Genomic DNA, 18,068 nt, shown 5'->3' on the forward strand with positions numbered 1-18,068 from the left:
AAAACCTGGAAATTTCTAAATTCTCCATGTAACAAAATTACCATTCTCTGCATACCTCTACTGAGTGTTGGGGACCCTGGCAGCCCCAACTCTGAGGCAGCCCATGTGGTGGGATGCCCTAAAGTCATGGAAGCCCTGGGAGCTTAGGCAGCTGCTGAGCCAGGAGAATAGAATTTAAGGCTGCCAGGGAGCTGGGAGCCTGAAAATCCAGCCGGGCTGCTGACGTGTTGGGCAGGTAAGCTAACAGGAAACCAGGCAGGTTTTGAAACTTGGCTTGGAGGTACGGTTCTGTCAAAATTTTGTCAAAACTGACATGGTCCTGCCAAATGCTTTAATTTTGATGAATAGGCTAATTCTGATCAAAAATGCTTTGCTGAAATTTTTACGGCCAGTTATGCAAATAATTCTATACCCTGTCCAGCTCAACAGATGAGCAGCAGAGAAACTATTTCAATACACAAAAGACAGAATTTATGTTTTCAAAAAGGCACACATTTGAAGAAAAAAAAAAAAAGCCTCCAGAAAATGTAGGATGGAAGAGACCAATAAAGAAAAAAGTTTTCTTAATATCAGCCAGTGGATGGAGGAAAGAAACCTTCCATCTCCTTCCAGCAGCCTGGGCAAGGAAGAAAGCAAGAAAAAGATGTAGAGCTCCCTCTCCTCCTCAACTCACTGGAAATAGGAGGTAGATACAAGAAGTTTGTCAGATGATATCAAAATTCTCATTTTCCAGCAGCTGGACATATGTCACACAAATTTTTCACCAATGCATGGCGTTTATATCTGCCAGGAACTACCAACCACCACATCCATCTTTTGTATGTTTGCAACTTCCTGGTGTCGGGTAAACATTTCAAGCTACAGTTATCTCAGAACACCAAATAGAGAGTCAAACAATTCAAAAATTGCAGATGAAGTATTTCTGCAACCTTGAAGATGCTTCTTAGAATTCACAGGATGCAAGACAAAATGGTGGTGACAGATTAGTCTTAAATCATCTCATGGGGAACCCAATTATTTGTTTGACAGGATGTTTAAATTAACAAAAACAGTTATTTTTAATTATTCATCTCAGTTTCATGTATCCCACAACAAACCTTAAAATAACAGAATGTAGTTTATGCATATGGAAGGTATAGACCTTTAACAGGCTTTTAAAATATTTAATTATTGTTTCCATTATTTCTACCACCATGGCTCAAGTTATATAGATTGAAGAGTATCAGATGATGTCTGGAAACTGAATCACCAGAAGTAAATGGTGGTTTCATATGCCTCCAGTGGCATGGAATCTAGTCATGAAGTTAACAGATTGCTGAAATTATATCCAGCTTCATATAGCACATGATGAAAAACCATCTAATGACTACAAAGTGAAAGTGAAATGTGTATTCCAGCCAATCTTTTTTTTCCCCTATCCCAACTTTTGGGAGCAAGATGGTAAATGAGCAACAGTAAGTTACATTGCTTGTATTACATATACATTTTATGAAAGTATTCTTCCCATTGCATTTATCTTCTGAATACAAAGAATAAATCCCTTTGAACATATTAGTAAAAACGTATGGGGTGAAATCCTGGCGCCACTGAAATCAATAGGAGCTTTGCCATTGACTTCAATTAGGCCAGGATTTCACCCATGAGTTTGAAGAACTCTCCTCTACAAAGAATTCTTTTCAGATTCAAGTTTTATCATTAAAGTGCATCCACACTGTGGTGAGTTGGGCCAAAGGAGTTTGAGGAATAAACATACACACTAGATTCTCACATTAAACAAATGTCTAATGATGCTTCATATATATGAAATGGAAAACTTTCTGTACTTACCTTGAAGAAAAACCCTAGCCCAGACTTCTGATCACCTTCATTAATTATGTCTGTAGAGCTATCCTGGCTTTCAATTTCTCCTTCTTCATCCGGGGCTTTTAAGTCAGACAGGTCTACTTCTATGAGATTAACCTTGCTTCTCAGTGGTTCATCCACTGGGACGTTTTCTTTTCCTGAGCCATCGGAAGAATTTAATCCCTCTTTTAAGCTGCTATTCACATCTTTGCTCATTTCAGAGATAATATTTGCATCTTTGGAAGTAGAAAGAACACATGCCCGTTGATTACTCTCATCATGGCGTCTATAGCTATCAAAGAAAAACTTATCTTGAGAGCCACTTCCATGATCTGGACTATTTTCAAAACTAGTTTCTGTTGGTGTCCTGAATGGATTATTAGATGGAAATGGTCTTAAATGTGGTAAGGTTTCTACACTTTGTGTTGGGGTTTTAATACGTGTGGAGTTTTGATGTCTGTCTTTAGCAACTTTCAGTTCAACTGGTTTTCCAGAGCGAGGACTCCGCCCTTGACCAAGTCGAGGTGGTTTACGAAGATTGCTCATTCCAGTTGGAGAGAGGGGTTCAACAAAATGAATTGATGGTTTTACCTTTTGGTCCTGTGAGTTATTTCTTGTACTTGGTGATGGTACCGTTGGAGATTTCATAAGAAGTTCTTGCTGGTGAGAAATCTTTAATATTGCCTGCTGAAGTGTACTGATTGTTTCATTTAGTTTTTCAATGGAAAGATCACATTCATTGATATCCACCACTTCAGTCCCATTATCTTCTAGAAGAGCAGCAGAAATAATCTTGCTTTTTTCTATTTCATGCATAGCAGCAGATTCTTTTGGTTTGTGTAGCTCAACAAAAGCTATGTTTTCTTGCATTTTCACTTTTGTTACTTCTTGTGAATCATAAAGCATTTCTTCTCTCTCTTCCTCTCTTACCAGAAATTCCTCAGACTTTGAACTCAAAGAAACTTCATCTAAATCTTCACCACTGTTCCGAGAGTATTCTTTTGCTAAGTGTTCTGGTTTAAGCGGTTGTGGAACATCAACAGCTTTCCCTTTTTTAACAACATGCAAAAAAGCTGCCTTACCCAGCTTTAGTCGCTGCCTAGCAGACAAAGCCTCCATTTTTTTCTTTTGAGCTTCTATTGCTCTTCGCTTCTCCTCCAACTGCATGTGGAGCTGCACCAGTTCAGAAGCCAAAAGATTGACATTATCTTTATTTTGTCTGGTGGGGCTTTGCTCTCGCTTTTGTTTCCAAGTCGTTAATGGTGCTGGGCAGCTCTCTGACCCATCTGGTGTGGTCTTTTGGGAACTACTTGTACTGGACTTTGTTTCATAGCTATTAAGTCTTTGGAGCTTCCGTTCTGCAAAGTTAGTCATTCTGACACTCCCACTAGTCATGGACACACTGCTAACTTGAGAAATTGTACTCAGACATGGACTTGAACGTCCACTGGCATCATCCTTATCTTCGTGTTCCTTTACCTTCATATCCTCTTGTAACTTTGCTGATTCCTCTTCACCTATGTATTTAGTGACTACTGGATGGTCATCTACCACCACCAAATCTTGTTCAGCCACCTCTGCATCGAGATCTGAATCAGAATCTTGTCTCATCATAGTCCATGTGGTACTGGGAACATGTGGGTTAGTACTTTTCACATAGCTGACATTGACTTTGCTTGTTACATCTTCATCAACTTTGGCAGTATGAAGGAAGAATCCTCCAGTGGATTGCTCCTGAGATGAAGGATCTAAACTGCTACTAGCTAATGGACTAGGAGCTTCTAATCCTGCCTCAGAGAGTGTCAATGAATCTGCAGTACAGGGACCTGCAACTGCCGTGAAATCAGAACTAGAAATTGGAGTAAAAGTCCTATTGATATCATGATCACCATGACTGCTATTTGCTTTTTTACGGACCATAGGGAGGTGCCCCTCATTTAGCCTTTTTGTTATGAAGCCCCTTTGTTTCCCCTCGCCACACTCATCCTCTTTATTGATCATTTGTTTTTCCTTTGCTGGTTTTAGGACTGCAGGCATTAAAGGTTCTAAGTAAAAACTATCTGGTTTGCTTTCTATGGCCTCACTTTGTGTTTTTGAAGACCATGCGGTTGCAACTAGGCTAGGTGCCCTGGATGATACACTCTTCAGTTCGAGGTCACCCCGGTCTGGTATTTCATCAGATCTGATTATTGCAATAAGTTCTTCATCTTCATCCTCAATTTCAACATTGTTCAGTAAGCTTTTTCCATTCGTTTTAATTGATGAAGGATGAGACTGGTGTTTTGGAGTTAGATTGACAATATTTGAAGCTAGGCTGTCTTTACTGATTGATCTAGCCAGGCTAATGCTATCACCAGATCCAGGGTCCACATCGCTACTTGTGGCATGATGAAGAGCAAACGGTGTTGGCTGAGACAGAGGCCTAGAAGAGACAGAGCCATTAAAAAGAATCTATTGATGCGAAAGTAAAAAATCTGCAGTGACAACAACATATACAAATCTGTGCTCTATTTTGAGAAGAGTGGCCTATATCAAGAGTGACTAGTGATACCAGGTGGCAATTTGAGATGCCTTGACCTTGAGAGGCTGGGCAGTGTTTGCCACTTTCTGAAAAAAATCACATCCCTTTAAGGCATCTCAAATTGTCACTCAAAGATCGAGGCACCCAAATCACCTCTGAACATGTAGGCCAGTGTGTTTAAATAAAGTAAAATATCCTAAATATGCCTGGCTTCAAACAATTCAGACTACTGCAGTCAACTTGCCATATAATCTAACCCTCCCTTCTGAACAAAGAAAATTCTTACATCAAACAGAGCAATTACCTGGGTTTTTTCTCTGGCCATGCAAGAACTGAACCTCGTGGCTGCCCATCAACTCGTGTCAAAGAATTAGAACGATGTCGATGACCTATAATATTTTTTAAATGTTTAGTGAAAGCTTTGGAAATGGTGTTTTTATATCATCATTTTAAAACATTAAATACAATAAACTACATCACCAAGAGATGGCAGCATAAAACAGGGAAACCTTAGTATACTAAAGCAGGAAAAAAGAAATAAAGGCAAATTCAATATTTAAAATAGATATGAAAAGTAAAAGCTAACCTCCAACAAATGTATGTGTTTTAGGATGCTGTAGACAATATAGGTATAAAGAAATCTTTAATGTCAAAGATTATTAAACAAGTAATTTAGCATTTGCTTTAATTCTAAATGCTAAACTTGAATAGGATCCTTTCATAAAGCCAATTTTTAAAATAATCCTCAATACACAGACATGCAAAACACATTGGAACTTTGAGTAAATTTGTTATTGACTATCTTATTTCCTAACCCTTTTCTCAAAGTTCTCCATACCTCTGATAAGCTGCTGCTTTCTTTTTGTGCCCAGAAACTCAAATTGTGTGTGTTCATTTCTTGTACATTTAATTCAGGAGCACACTCACTTTTGAAACAAATGATACTGATAATACTTTGCACTCTTACAATATCTTTCCTGAAGACATTAAAGGGATTTTTAAGATACCAAGAAATTTATATTGTCAGTATTAAATTCTGAAGCAATCTTTAACCACAATCAGGGCCGGCTCCAGGCACCAGCGTTCCAAGCAGGTGCTTGGGGCAGCAATCTGCAAGAGGCGGCAGTCCATGTGTTTCTGCCCCCAAGCAGCGTGCCGAATTGCCGCCGCAGGGGCAGTCCGTGTGCCGTTAGGGCGGCACACGCGTTTCCGCGGCAGTGGCAATTCGGCGGCAGCTTCTATGTTCAGTTGCCCGCGGCGGCAATTTGGGGGCTTCTATCTTCCGGCTGAAGACAGAAGCTGCCGCCGAATTGCCGCCGCGGAAACGTGCGTGTCGCCCTAACAGCACACGGACTGCCCCCACCATCCGCGGAGGCAATTCAGCACGCTGCTTGGGGCAGCAAAAACAGTAGAGCCGGCCCTGACCACAATAGATACATAAGTGACTGCATATTGACTGACTGTGGCTTAATTCAATTTTAGATTGTTCACTTATGAACCACATATAGTAACAAATGCAACTCATCTCCTCACCTTTCCCCCGAATCTGCTTATAGGTGAGTAGTTTAAATCTTTAAAGTTCCTCTGATTTAGAATGTTTAAAGTTAAATCCACAGCCAAAATGGAGATTTCTACATTACCTAAATAATCAATATCATCATGTTTGAGAACTCATTCACAATGTAATAATGCTTATATTGACATCATATTTGTAAATATGCTATATTAGTTCCTCCAGGTAAACACTGCCCTTGGCTACTTGGCTCACTTACATTGTCATACAGATTTGAGATGGAAGGCTTACCGGAGCTATCCTCCCCTTGCAATGATTTCTGTTGCTTCTGTCTCAAAGGCAGTAATGGATGGGATGGGCTAAAGGCAGGGCTTCCTTTGCCACTAAGGAAAAAAACAAAGAACTTAATCACTATCATGAGAAATACTTTTCTAGAGAGGTAGAAGAAAAGTGACATACTAGGAAAGTTACCTGATAGCCGATACCCTACCATTTTTGCCAAGCAAATATGTATCACTAAATAAAAGAACTGGTGAAAGTTATTCTAAGCGAATATGGAAAATTAAAATCAATATTTCAGTTACAGTATTATACATTTCAGTCTACTACTGGAAATCAAATTGACATGTTTTACTTATTCACATGCAGTGATCTTAATATGTAACTTATTTAACAGTACACTGGAGACAAAAACCATGTATAACTAATAGAAAAAGAGGACCGAGGGAAGGTTGAGAAATTTTATATTCTTAACACACCTCTTCAAAAGTAACCTAGAGTTAAGATTTCAGTTTAATCTTATGATTAAATCTGAAAGAGAATAGAATATTAGAAAAGAAACCCAGAGAGTTTTAACCCAAATCAGTTAGAGAGATTTTACATATCCAGAATAAGCTATTAAACTGGAGCAACCATCTGAAATATGATCTGTGGCAAAGTTAAATATATTGTCATGAATGTGTGAAAATAATATATATATGTAGTCACGAAAGCTACAGGGTTACAAGGCAAAACCAAAATGCCATGCTGTAGCAGATTTTTGTGGTTGTTACATCAAAAGACCAAATCAACTAACTGACTGGCTCCTAAAGTGCTACCATCCACAGCTCTGCTACCTCAACTTCTTAATGGATAGTGCTCTCTAAAATAAATAATAAATAATAATAATTTGAACTTTTCATACAATTTAGTGGGTTTTAAGTTAACTAACAACTCAGGGGAAAGACCTGCTTGTCATTGTGGACAGTTCAACGAATCCCTTTGCTTTACATGCAGCTGTTGTGAAAAAAGTTAAAATATTAGGCTGCATAAGGATTACAATGGAAAGTAATACTGAAAATAATATGCCATTGGTATGCCCCCACCTTTCATATTCCCTGGAAAGAGATATAGTAGTAATAAACAAGGTTCAGAGACAGTAATAAAAATTATTAGAAGAAAAGGAAGTGTCCATACGAAGATAAACTGAAAAGATTGGGACCATTTAGTTTAGGGGAAAACAAACAAGGGGGGTCATAATGTGTAAAATAAAGAAGATAAACTGGGTGATCCTATTTACCCCCTTTCATAACATATGAAAAGAGAAGATGTTGATGAATTTGAAAGGCTGCAACTTTAAAACTGAAAAGGAAAAACTTATGCAACAATTAATCTGTGGGATTCATTGCCACAAGATATTATTGAGGCCAAAACCTTAATAGAATTCATAAAAGGATTGGACATTTATATGAATACTCAGAACAATCATGGCTGTAGTAGAGAGGATTATTAAAAACAAAGGTTTGAAGGCATATAAACACCCTTGCTTCAGGGCACAAGCCAACTTCTGAGAAGATTAGGAAGGAATGTCCCCTGTGGGCAGGTTATTGCAAACTGCCCAGTTCAGGGTTCTTGCACCTTTTTTTCTGGCAGTTTGTATGGTCATTGAGAAGCATGATAATGTGCTAAATGAATCAATGGTCTGATCCAGTAAGGCAATTTTTACACCCCTATTTGTGTCCTGATCAACATCATGTGACGAGATGGTAGTCCTTGATTTGGTCTAGCTAATAGCTTCATAGGCTTTAGCATAGGTAAGTTCCTTCTCAGTCCACTCTCCTCCATACTGAATAATGTTGCTACCTCTCATAAGAGCAGTCCACCAGACGGCATATTTCCATCCTCTACAAAGAATAGGAATCATGAGGCTGAACCACCACTCGAAGAAGAACAGCTAGGTATGCTACCATTTTTGAGGGGAAAAGGCTTCGCTACCCCAGAATTGCCAGTAACCATTAGAAGACTTCCAGTTCTTATCAGCATGGAAAGCAACATAAGAACTGAGATCCAAACTAGTCTGTTTTTCCCCTCAAACATTTCTCTTGCTTACTGTTCTCTTTTTCTTCTTCTGTCCATACAGTGGACTAATTTCAGTTTGGGTTTTTGTTTTGCTTGTTTCCTGTACGGTCATTCATAAGAAATTATCAGTAATACTGCCATTCCAGAATAGCTTTCATTTTTTAAAATTGCCTAACAGAGAATTAGTCCAGCTTTAATACAGTGATATTGCGATCATGATTAGAGTTTTTCACTCATGCTATGAAGATCACATATACCACTGTCAAATATTTCCTTAATCTTGAGAATTGTGCACGTTTTAGAGACAGGGTGCAAAGACCTTAAACTCATATATATAACAAAACCAGATAATTTAGCAGTAATAGAAATTCCTAGATTACCCGACTGGAAATAGAAGCAAGACGATGAATCTAGAGACAGAAAGACAGACTTACAGATAGTCAGATTCTTCAGGGTGCAGGTAATACCTGTTGCAAGCTTCTGGGGGTAGCTGAATTGAAGGCTGCAGGTCTGCTGGACTTGTACTAGCCGGACTAGCCATGAAACTTCGTTTAGTTGCATTGGAAATAGGAACAGGTGGACGACTGCTCTTCTGCTGCAACACTGTTTTAGCTGTACATATTTGTGTAAGTGTTAGCACTACTTCAAATTACAACAACAACACTAGAAAGTAGTACAAAAAAACATGTAGCCTCACTGCAGAAGCTCAGAATTAAAACATCGAGAAACTTTAAATTTCACTTTAGCTTTTGCAACATTTATGATTCAGAATAGTTAAAATACAGAATAGTCAAATATAGAACAGATATGAAAACTGACACTGATGAGAAATCATGAAACTCAGATAAGTTAGAGCAAACTGGAATAGTGGCTTTTTAATTAAAAATATCTGTCTGTGGATGAATTACCTAACTCATTGTACATGAGACGCATGCAAAGTTGAACCCAGGTCTTCAGAGGCAATAGTACCATACACTGTTACCTACTTTAATTTTCCTTTATGCTCTGAGTCTCAAAGAAGGTTACAAAATCTAAATTTTAGACTAATGCAACAAAGTTTGAGAATGAGAATATTGGTATCAATTTCAATAGTTTCAGCAAAAAGATTATTCTATTAAGTTTTAAGCATATAAATAAAAAACTTCACCATAATTTTCATTTCCTTACACATTTTTCATCTCATTTTCACTGCAAGTTAGCTCAAGTGAGGCCTGCCACACTGTGAAACATTCAAGCTATAGAGTGATCTGATTAGCAGTTGATGAACTGTGCTAACTCAAAGAGCCCAAAGCTGCATTCCCACTGCATTACTAGCTTGACCATCACCAGCACTCGATCTTCAACCAATACCATCTGATGAGCCAGCTAGTTCAAGTTTAAAGCACCACTTAATTCAAGCTATAGATTTTTGTGTGGACATGAGTCGGATTGTGAGCAACACTTGATTATACCTGAAGTTAATACTTCAGTGAAGACATGCCCACATGAGTATTAATTTAAACAAGTTATGAGATTCAGAAGCAGCATTTTATAATGTGATGTGATTCTAAAGCACTTCAGGTAATGGTACAACAAAATAAAAAACCAAGGTAGAGCTCCACTACTTGCACCCGACCTTAATTACTGTATGTGGAAGTTACTAATGACAAACTTTATAAATTTATTTTAAAACAGCACTTTTGAGGACAAGGTTTTGTGCTAAAAAGATGTCTTACAAAAGAAGAATTGTAGTGACATTCAATAAAGATGGGACTCAAGTCAGCACTGTATCCAAGTCTGCCATTGATAGGAAGATGACTGAGAATTTTAAATTAAATACCTTTCATTTACATAGTATATTTCATCCCAAAATGCTTTAAAACTCACCTACGTATACCAGGGTGTCAAACTCATTCGGAATGGATCGAATTCCATGTTTTAATTACAATCCATGGGCTGGTATACGCCATGCTATGCCCAGCAGAATGCTCTCTCTCTCTCTTTCTCTCTCAAAGGGAGAATATGGCTTTTATGTAGTAAAAGAACTTAAATTATTTGTTCAGTGCCCTACTGCTGCATTGACTCATTCAGAAACTAGGCTTTGTTGTTGTTGTTTTAGGCCCACTGTTATTCCTACCTTTGTTTCCCTACTCTCTTTTGTGTTTCTTACCCCCTGCCCTGTCTTTGAGTCTCTTCTGTTCTCTTCTCTGCATATCCTTCCCTGCAGCAACTCCCAGTTCCCAATCCCCATAAACTGCAATCCCACCACCTTCTTCCCCATTCCTTCTGGGGAAGTTACCAAAGAAGTTACCAAGAATGATATGGTTATGTTGGCAATTAAATGTCACCACTGGGCTTTATAGCTGACACTTCAATCCGATTACTAGAGGATGGGGAGTTCAATTCTGAAACACTGTTTCAGGCTGTCTTCAGATTCAGTTCGCCATGACTACATCAGTTACATTCTGTTCACATCTGGAATACTCTCTGCAGCCAACTACTAAGAACTTATTTTTGTTTTAAAACGAAAGCTGAGATTCTGCACAAATCTCAATATGTCTTGTGGGCTGGATCTTGCCCAAGGGGTCATGTTTTTGACACTCCTCATATACAGTAATAATTCCACCTCTTTCTGAAATGTAGCCATTTCCAAGATGAAGAGTAGCACTTCTTCAAGAGTACACATGAACATTGCACAACAGATTAAGAAACAGATGTGAATACTGTACCCAACAAACTGCAGGGGGGAATGAAAGCAAGTCCCTATCACTGTGAGTTATACCACATAGCAGTGGATTAAATGATACACCGAGCATGGAAGGCAAAGAGGTGTTACATCAAGGTCTTCTGTTAGAACCCAATATAAAAAGACAATTGTTATTGCAGCACTTTAAAATAGTTTAATAATTGTAAGTATTTTGAATTACTACACTTGTTTTTAAAGGGCTGAATCATCTGAACATTCAAACAAGATTTTAACAGGTGTTTAAATGGAAAAGATTCCAATGCTGCAGAAGAAATGACCTAAAGCAAGCACTCTGGCCTCATTTCTGCAGGCATAAACAGATGGTGTAAGTAGTCACAATTTACTCCATTGAAGTGAAGATTACATGACAGAGACCTAAACAGATGAATTCAGAAGTTCAGATTAGTTTGGTAAAGAAGTGAGGCTTTAGGTCTTCAGTTACAGAGGATCCATGACATGATGAATGAAAGAAATTTACCTTTGCCATTTGAAAAAAAAAAAAAAAAAAAAAAAATCTCAAGAGGACAGAAATAAATCCTCAACTGCAGTTTGCCAAACTGCATTAGGATTTTGTTGCACCATTTAAAATTTGAAGTTTTTACTACAGTTTAACTCCCTCCAAAGTTTCAAAAGGAGTTAAGTGAGCCATTAACACTTCAACAAAAGCAAGCAAAAAACCCCAAAAGCTGGAGAAAGTTATATGTAAACTCATAAGAAGTGATCTAACGATCAATTTATCTTCATTGTATCTGATTTGATGGTGCTCCTATGAAGTTTTAACATTTTTCCTCATTGTTAATAATTAACATCCTTCTCCTTTCATAGACTGGAAGTTGCTAGAGAACAATTTAAAAGAATGTGAAACGTGACAGCAGATGATACAATTATATATCTTTCAATCCACAGCTGGATCTCAAGGCAATTTTTTTTTTTAAACAAACATTTTCAAGGAACTTCAAAGAACAAAATATTTTGATGGCAATCAATCAATGGAGAGAACAATACAGTAAAAAGCATTTTAATTAAATTTATATTTGTTTAAACAAATAAAATACAGATTTAATATTTACCGAAAAGTCAAAATATCTCACCATCTTTTATTTCTTGAATGTCCCTGGGCTGTACAAAGTCTGGCTTGACATTCTCAAACCACCAGAATAGTTCCGCAATGAAAACCATAACATTAGGCTTTAAAAAAAATAAAAATAAAAAAAAGTTTAGGCTAGTGGCTTACCTACATTTTGCTTAAAAATGTGTTTTCCATTACGTCTTACCTTCAGAACTAAAGGAGCATATAGCATGTCCTCCAATGTAAGGTAAAAACATTTGTTTAGATATTCATTTGAGAATTCTCTCAGAAGCTGAATATTATAGAGGCTGTCTGCAATTGAGGTTACCTCCTTCAAACAGATATCTGGTGGGGAAAGAAAAAGTCAAGGATTATTGAAACTATCCTGGTGAACTGAATATTGGGTTCCCAGTCTATTTCATAGCTACTGTAAACAATACATGCAGGGAAAAAAAAATGAACCCTCAGCTTCAGAGCAGGGATATAGGAGACTCCAATTCAGTTTCCAGAATGGAAAGTTGAGGAATCCTTGGTGATGCATCTAAACTGGCCCTAAATTGAAATCAACCATCATAATGAAGGAAGTCACATATACATGAAAGGAGAAAGGAACATACATAGGCATAACAAATGGGTTTGTATTCAATTTGGAACACCCATCCAAACAAGGGCTTGTAAACCTCAGTGACAGGCATGGTAAAATAAGCAGAACACACACAACCATGCCAAACTGAATAAAAAGCTGTTCTGAAGCAGCAAACTTTATTGCAAAGAAAAAAATATTGCTTCCATTATAAAGCTACATAACACCGGATATTGTACTAAAGCAGTAGGATATTTAAAAACTATATATTTGAGTGTCAGATTAGTGCATCGCCATCAAGTCAGATTTTACAAATTGTGAGCTAAGTAACTGTGTATACTTTGACAATTATTAAACAAAATAGCTACATCACATCATCTTTACCTTATTTTTCTTTCCAGAACTTATTTAGAGTTTAAAGAAATGGAATAAGTTCTACTGTCTGGCTTTTAAATCTTGTTTTTAAATATTTGGTATTTATATGCCACTATTAAGATATTACTCTTTACTTTGAACAAACTGATCAAAAAGGAATAAAATTGAGATAACTCCAGGAATTGGAGTATTCAAATGGAAGAATCAATTGAACATATGGCATTTTAAGCCATTCTGCACATATGTAAATAACTCCACAAAGTGCAAGGTACTGGAGACTCATTCTGAGTGAAAATTTAATAAAGGAGAGCAGAAAATTTAATAAAGGGGTTAAACTTAGAAAGAAGTATAATTCAATGAAGAAAATGAATCATACAGGAAAACAATACCTGGAAAATAAATCTCAGGGTAGATATGCAAGTTTATGGTTTGTATATTCTGAAACATTTCCAAAAAAATTATATTTTTAAGTCTGATTAAATTTTCTCCACATATACAAATTAAATGTTATCAAATTATGTATGAATGGCAAAAATATTTAAGATAAATGGACAGTTGTATACTTATTCCTTTTCCTGAGACTAAGTTTGAAGCCAAATTACTAAAATAATTCCTTTTAACAAAAACAAACATTCTCAGATGTTCCTAGATCTGTAAAACAAAATAAAGATGTACATCTGATTTATTCGATATGGAACTACAGTAGCTATATTCTTTAGAATGCCTTTGGATGCAAAGTAATGAACCAAAAGGATGTTGTTTTAGAAACACCAAATATTGATTTTATGAAAAATTTCTATTTGCCTGACTTGAAGTTAATTTTGGACAACAGATTAATTATTGGGTTATGCTATATTTTGTTTAACAAATACTACAACGCAGCACAAAAAATGACCAACTGTATATATCAATTATATATTTTTATGTTTCTAGTGGAATTTTTTTAATTAAAGTAATTTTTAAAAGTTTCCTCACATACCATCTAGCTTCATTTGTTCTGGGCAATAATAGTGTATCACAGCTAGAAGAGCAGCACCATCACTGCCATCCTTCATCAGGTCTTCAAGTAATGGGAAATAAGGTAATTGCCTGCTTGAAAGATGGTCTCGTCGATAACGCACCTTAAAAAAAAAAAAAAAAAAAAAAAGACAGTCATATTATGCTAATAAGAGGTGCAATGTTTTACTGCATAATTACTGAAATACCTTATGGTGCATCTTTAGTTTTAATTTGTTATATCTACTGTGAATCATTTAGAATGTTAGCCTCTTCCCTCAATAGAAGTCAAGTTTGAATACTATTTTACTTACTTTTTAACATTTTTCCATAACATTTGTAAGCACTCCCCAACACCAAATCTAACCTATGTATCTTTAGAAACTAAAAACAGATTAAATCAAGCTCCACCCACTTAGAGGTGTGAGTGCAACAGATCAAATCCAAAAGACAAAGATGACTAGGTCAAACCCACTTAAAACTTGAAAAGCCAATACAAAACTTAATCATGGCCAGGGTGCCCCCTACTAACATCAGATACCCAGACTTCACAGGCAATGAGTTATTGGAGTCAAACTTCTCTTGAATGGATACTGAATACCATAGGCAATTTCATCAACCCAGTTTTGTGCAGCAGAAAAACAAATTGGGGTGGGATTTTCAAAAGTGCTCATGAATGACAGCAAAGTTAGAGGCCACAGAAGTCAATGGCAAAACTCCCAAAGATTTCAGCATGAGCAAGTCAAGTCAATACTGAGCACTTCTGAAAACCCCACCCTAAAGATTTTGGGAAGTAGGAGCTGACTACTCAAAGTCATCTAACTACAGAAAGTAAAATCATTTGGAACTGCTGGTAGGCAATTTTCCAAACTAAAAATTATTTAATGTTAATATTCTTAAGAAGTCACATGCTGGTTAGTAAGGTACCTCAGCGTTTAAGAGTGTGCTGTTTAAGTTCTAGCTAATTGATGGAATGACATCACGATGAGTACACACTATGAATCCTAGTAGGAATCCTTTTTAGAATGAAAATATTCATTTATACATGAAGGGCCTAAAAAAAAAAAAAATCTACATTTGAGAAACTATTTTGACTACTATAATCTGGTCTACTATGCAACTATATTCTACTCTAAATATATACATAAAATGCATTTATTTTTAAAAACCATTTTTTTCTGAATGATACTATACATTCTGCAAGACAGCTCAGGAAAGGTGTGTCGTTCTACATAAATATATATATGTATATATATTTGAGGATGGCACCGGCTGAGAAAAATTCTGTTCAATGGAACAAAGGTCACTCAATAAATTAAAAAGTAAGAAATTAACTAAGTGACAGCATATTTCAAGTTATGTTATATAATACATAAAGTTTAGCTTTAAGTTTCCATTGCAAAAGACATGTAGCTCTTTCACTCTGTTAAATAATATCTATATTGTATAAAGAGAGGTAAACAATATTTGCTACACTGTAGGCAAAGCCATCTTAATTTTTTTGGTAGAACATTTGTTTTCTTTACCAGGTGCAGATTTTTTTTTCCCCAGCCTGGAGCTTTCCATACATATGTAGTGTAATGTTAATCATACTGTACCACACGCGCATACTCCACTGGTTCCAGCATGCAGTGCGATAGGGCATGCATCAGATCAGGCTTACACAAAAAGAAATAGTAAGATATATGATGGTGATTAATCAGTCATGAAACAATCAAATTCATTATGCACTGGAAATGTGGTTGCTAAAATCAAATAAAATGAGTACCTATACTAAGGTGATCTGGTTAGTTTAAAAAGTGTATTATTTACATGTTGTTCAGTAGAGTTAAGTAGTTTAAAGATTTCTCTTTAAACCTAAGATTACTAATGAAAAACTTTTATAACCATTTTAAATATAGTGCCAATTTTTTTTTAATTAAATTTGAGCCAGTCATTAGCAATCCTTAGCCCTCCAAACTATAGGCTCCCTCATCTCCTTTACTGGAGAGAAAGACATTACATCCACAACAAGAAAAGAGTCTGAACAATCCATTCCATTCTAAATCATTATTTTCAATCCATTATTCTCTTAAACCTGCGTCTTCTGTGCTGAAATGACTGTTTAATTTCAGCATAGAGTGGAGTATCCCCGTTCTAAAATTAAAGCATTGAAAGTGACATAATGGAGGACACACAGTCCAGGGTGGTCTACAGAGCACTGGACTGGGAGTCAAGGAGATTCTATTCCTCACTCTGCCAATGACTTGCTTTGAAACTTTGGGCGAGTCACTTCCATGCTCTGTGCCTGTTTCCTCTCACACCTTCTGCGTGTCTTGACTATTTAAACTGCAAGTTCTTTGGGCAGGGATTGTTCCTTGCTATGTGCTTGTACAATGCCGTGCACAATAGGGCCCCAACCTCAGCTGGGTGCTTTTAGGTATTAACAGAATATAAATAGTTATTTTGACTGCTCTCTTGAAGCAGCACAGAGCATGGATCTCAGATAAGCACAGTCAAATTCAAACACGCATTTGGATTGATATTAAGCATGAAATATTATATCCTAAAATGAAAATATATATAAAATAATTCATTGAAATTTTCAATCTATTTTTTGGTGACTGCAACATCATTATGGCAGAAAAAATGGGAGCCCCTAACTCTCCTATGAAATCCGCCTGTTTTATGAAGTCTGGTAGCATAAAGCAACACTAAAAGCAGCATGTCCAGCCATTGGAGAATTCCCAGTGTATGGGAATTCAGGGTTGCCACTGCTGCTCCTATGTCACCTATCCCTGCATCCAGCTGATCTTAAAGGCCATTCTAATTTGTCAGCAACTAGCCTGGCAGACTGAGGATTGGGAAGGGGCAAAGACTACCTACAGCCACCTTACTGCATCCCTTTGGACCTGCATCAAACACTTCTGGTCAAGACCAGAGAATACAGCTCAAAAAGTCTTCTGGACACATTATTTAGGTTCAGGACAAACTAAGGATCGTCTATAGACATGATCAGCACTAGGTTTTAAAAGTTTCATACTTTTTCCTGTTTTAGGATCTTTCAAATTAATTTACTTTTCAGGCCACTTCAAAACAAAGAGAGCAATTAGTGTGAAGTACCATTGTTTTAGTCTGGGTATGAAGTACTAGGTAAACACCTGACTACAGTGTCACTTGTGGTACAGACAGACAAGTCATGGGTATGGGGTAAAAGTACGGATTTGACCACCCTATGACATACTTCTTTATTTCAGATATTTAAATAATTTAATTTGGACCTCATATTTGGCTCAAACAAATAAAAGGTGGGAATGGTGTGTGTGGGACTGAGCAAACCAGCAGTTCTTTGCAGAAACACAGGAATGGCTGAGGGATGAGCAACTGCATTTACTGTGCCCTCCCCTCCCAAATTTGGTGCTCTTTCCAGTTTACAATCAAGATGATGGTTCCCATACTCCCAAGATGATGAAAATGATGAACAACAAAGCAAATACTGTAAGAGAAAGGGAAGGGATATCACAGCCAAGGAGGAACTGAGGAACAGGAGAACACAGAAAGTTTATATATAGGGCCCTACCAAATTAATGGTCCATTTTTGTCAATTTATGGTCACAGGATTTTAAAAAGCATAAATTTCATGACTTCAGCTATTTAAATCTGAAATGTCACAGTGTCGTAATTGTAGGGGTCCTGACCCAGAAAGCAGTTTGGGGAGGCGGGTTGTTTGCAAGGTTATTGTGGAGAGGTTGCGGTACTGCTACCCTTACTTCTGTGCTGCTGCTGGCGGTGGCACGGTCTTCAGAGTTGTACAGCTGGAGAGCGGCATCTGCTGGCCGAGAGCCCAACTCTGAAGTCAGCAATGCAGAAGTAAGGATGGCATATGATATTATATTGCCACCTGTCTGCTGCCTGCAGAGCTGGGCCCTCAGTCAGCAGCTGCTACTCTCCAGCCACCCAGCTCTGAAGGCAGCAGCGCAGAAGGAAGGATGACATGGTATGGTATTGCCACCCTTACTTCTATGCTGCTGCTGGCAGGGTACTGCCTTCAGAGCTGGGTGCCCAGCCAACAGCCACTGCTCTCTGACCACCCAGATCTGAAGGCAGTGCAGAAGTCAGGGTGGCAAT

The 18,068-nt window shown here is 37.3% G+C and overlaps 1 protein-coding gene across 3 annotated transcripts in view; it reads right to left on the bottom strand.

The window, feature by feature from the left end:
• CAMSAP1 (calmodulin regulated spectrin associated protein 1) overlaps positions 1 to 18,068 on the bottom strand; it is a 44,317-nt gene that overhangs the window by 7,001 nt on the left and 19,248 nt on the right. For 2 of the 3 annotated variants that reach the window (XM_054007632.1, XM_054007631.1), the window contains 7 exons: positions 13,945 to 14,086; positions 12,213 to 12,352; positions 12,030 to 12,126; positions 8,648 to 8,825; positions 6,168 to 6,259; positions 4,668 to 4,752; positions 1,828 to 4,264 (listed from right to left, as the gene is read on the bottom strand). In XM_054007632.1, the coding sequence (XP_053863607.1) occupies positions 1,828 to 4,264; positions 4,668 to 4,752; positions 6,168 to 6,259; positions 8,648 to 8,825; positions 12,030 to 12,126; positions 12,213 to 12,352; positions 13,945 to 14,086 (3,171 nt within the window). The remainder of the gene's footprint in view (positions 1 to 1,827; positions 4,265 to 4,667; positions 4,753 to 6,167; positions 6,260 to 8,647; positions 8,826 to 12,029; positions 12,127 to 12,212; positions 12,353 to 13,944; positions 14,087 to 18,068) is intronic. The other variant, XM_054007633.1, reaches the window with a different exon arrangement.

The sequence above is a fragment of the Malaclemys terrapin genome, chromosome 17, assembly GCF_027887155.1.
Source record: "Malaclemys terrapin pileata isolate rMalTer1 chromosome 17, rMalTer1.hap1, whole genome shotgun sequence".
Classification (NCBI taxonomy): Eukaryota; Metazoa; Chordata; order Testudines; family Emydidae; genus Malaclemys; species Malaclemys terrapin.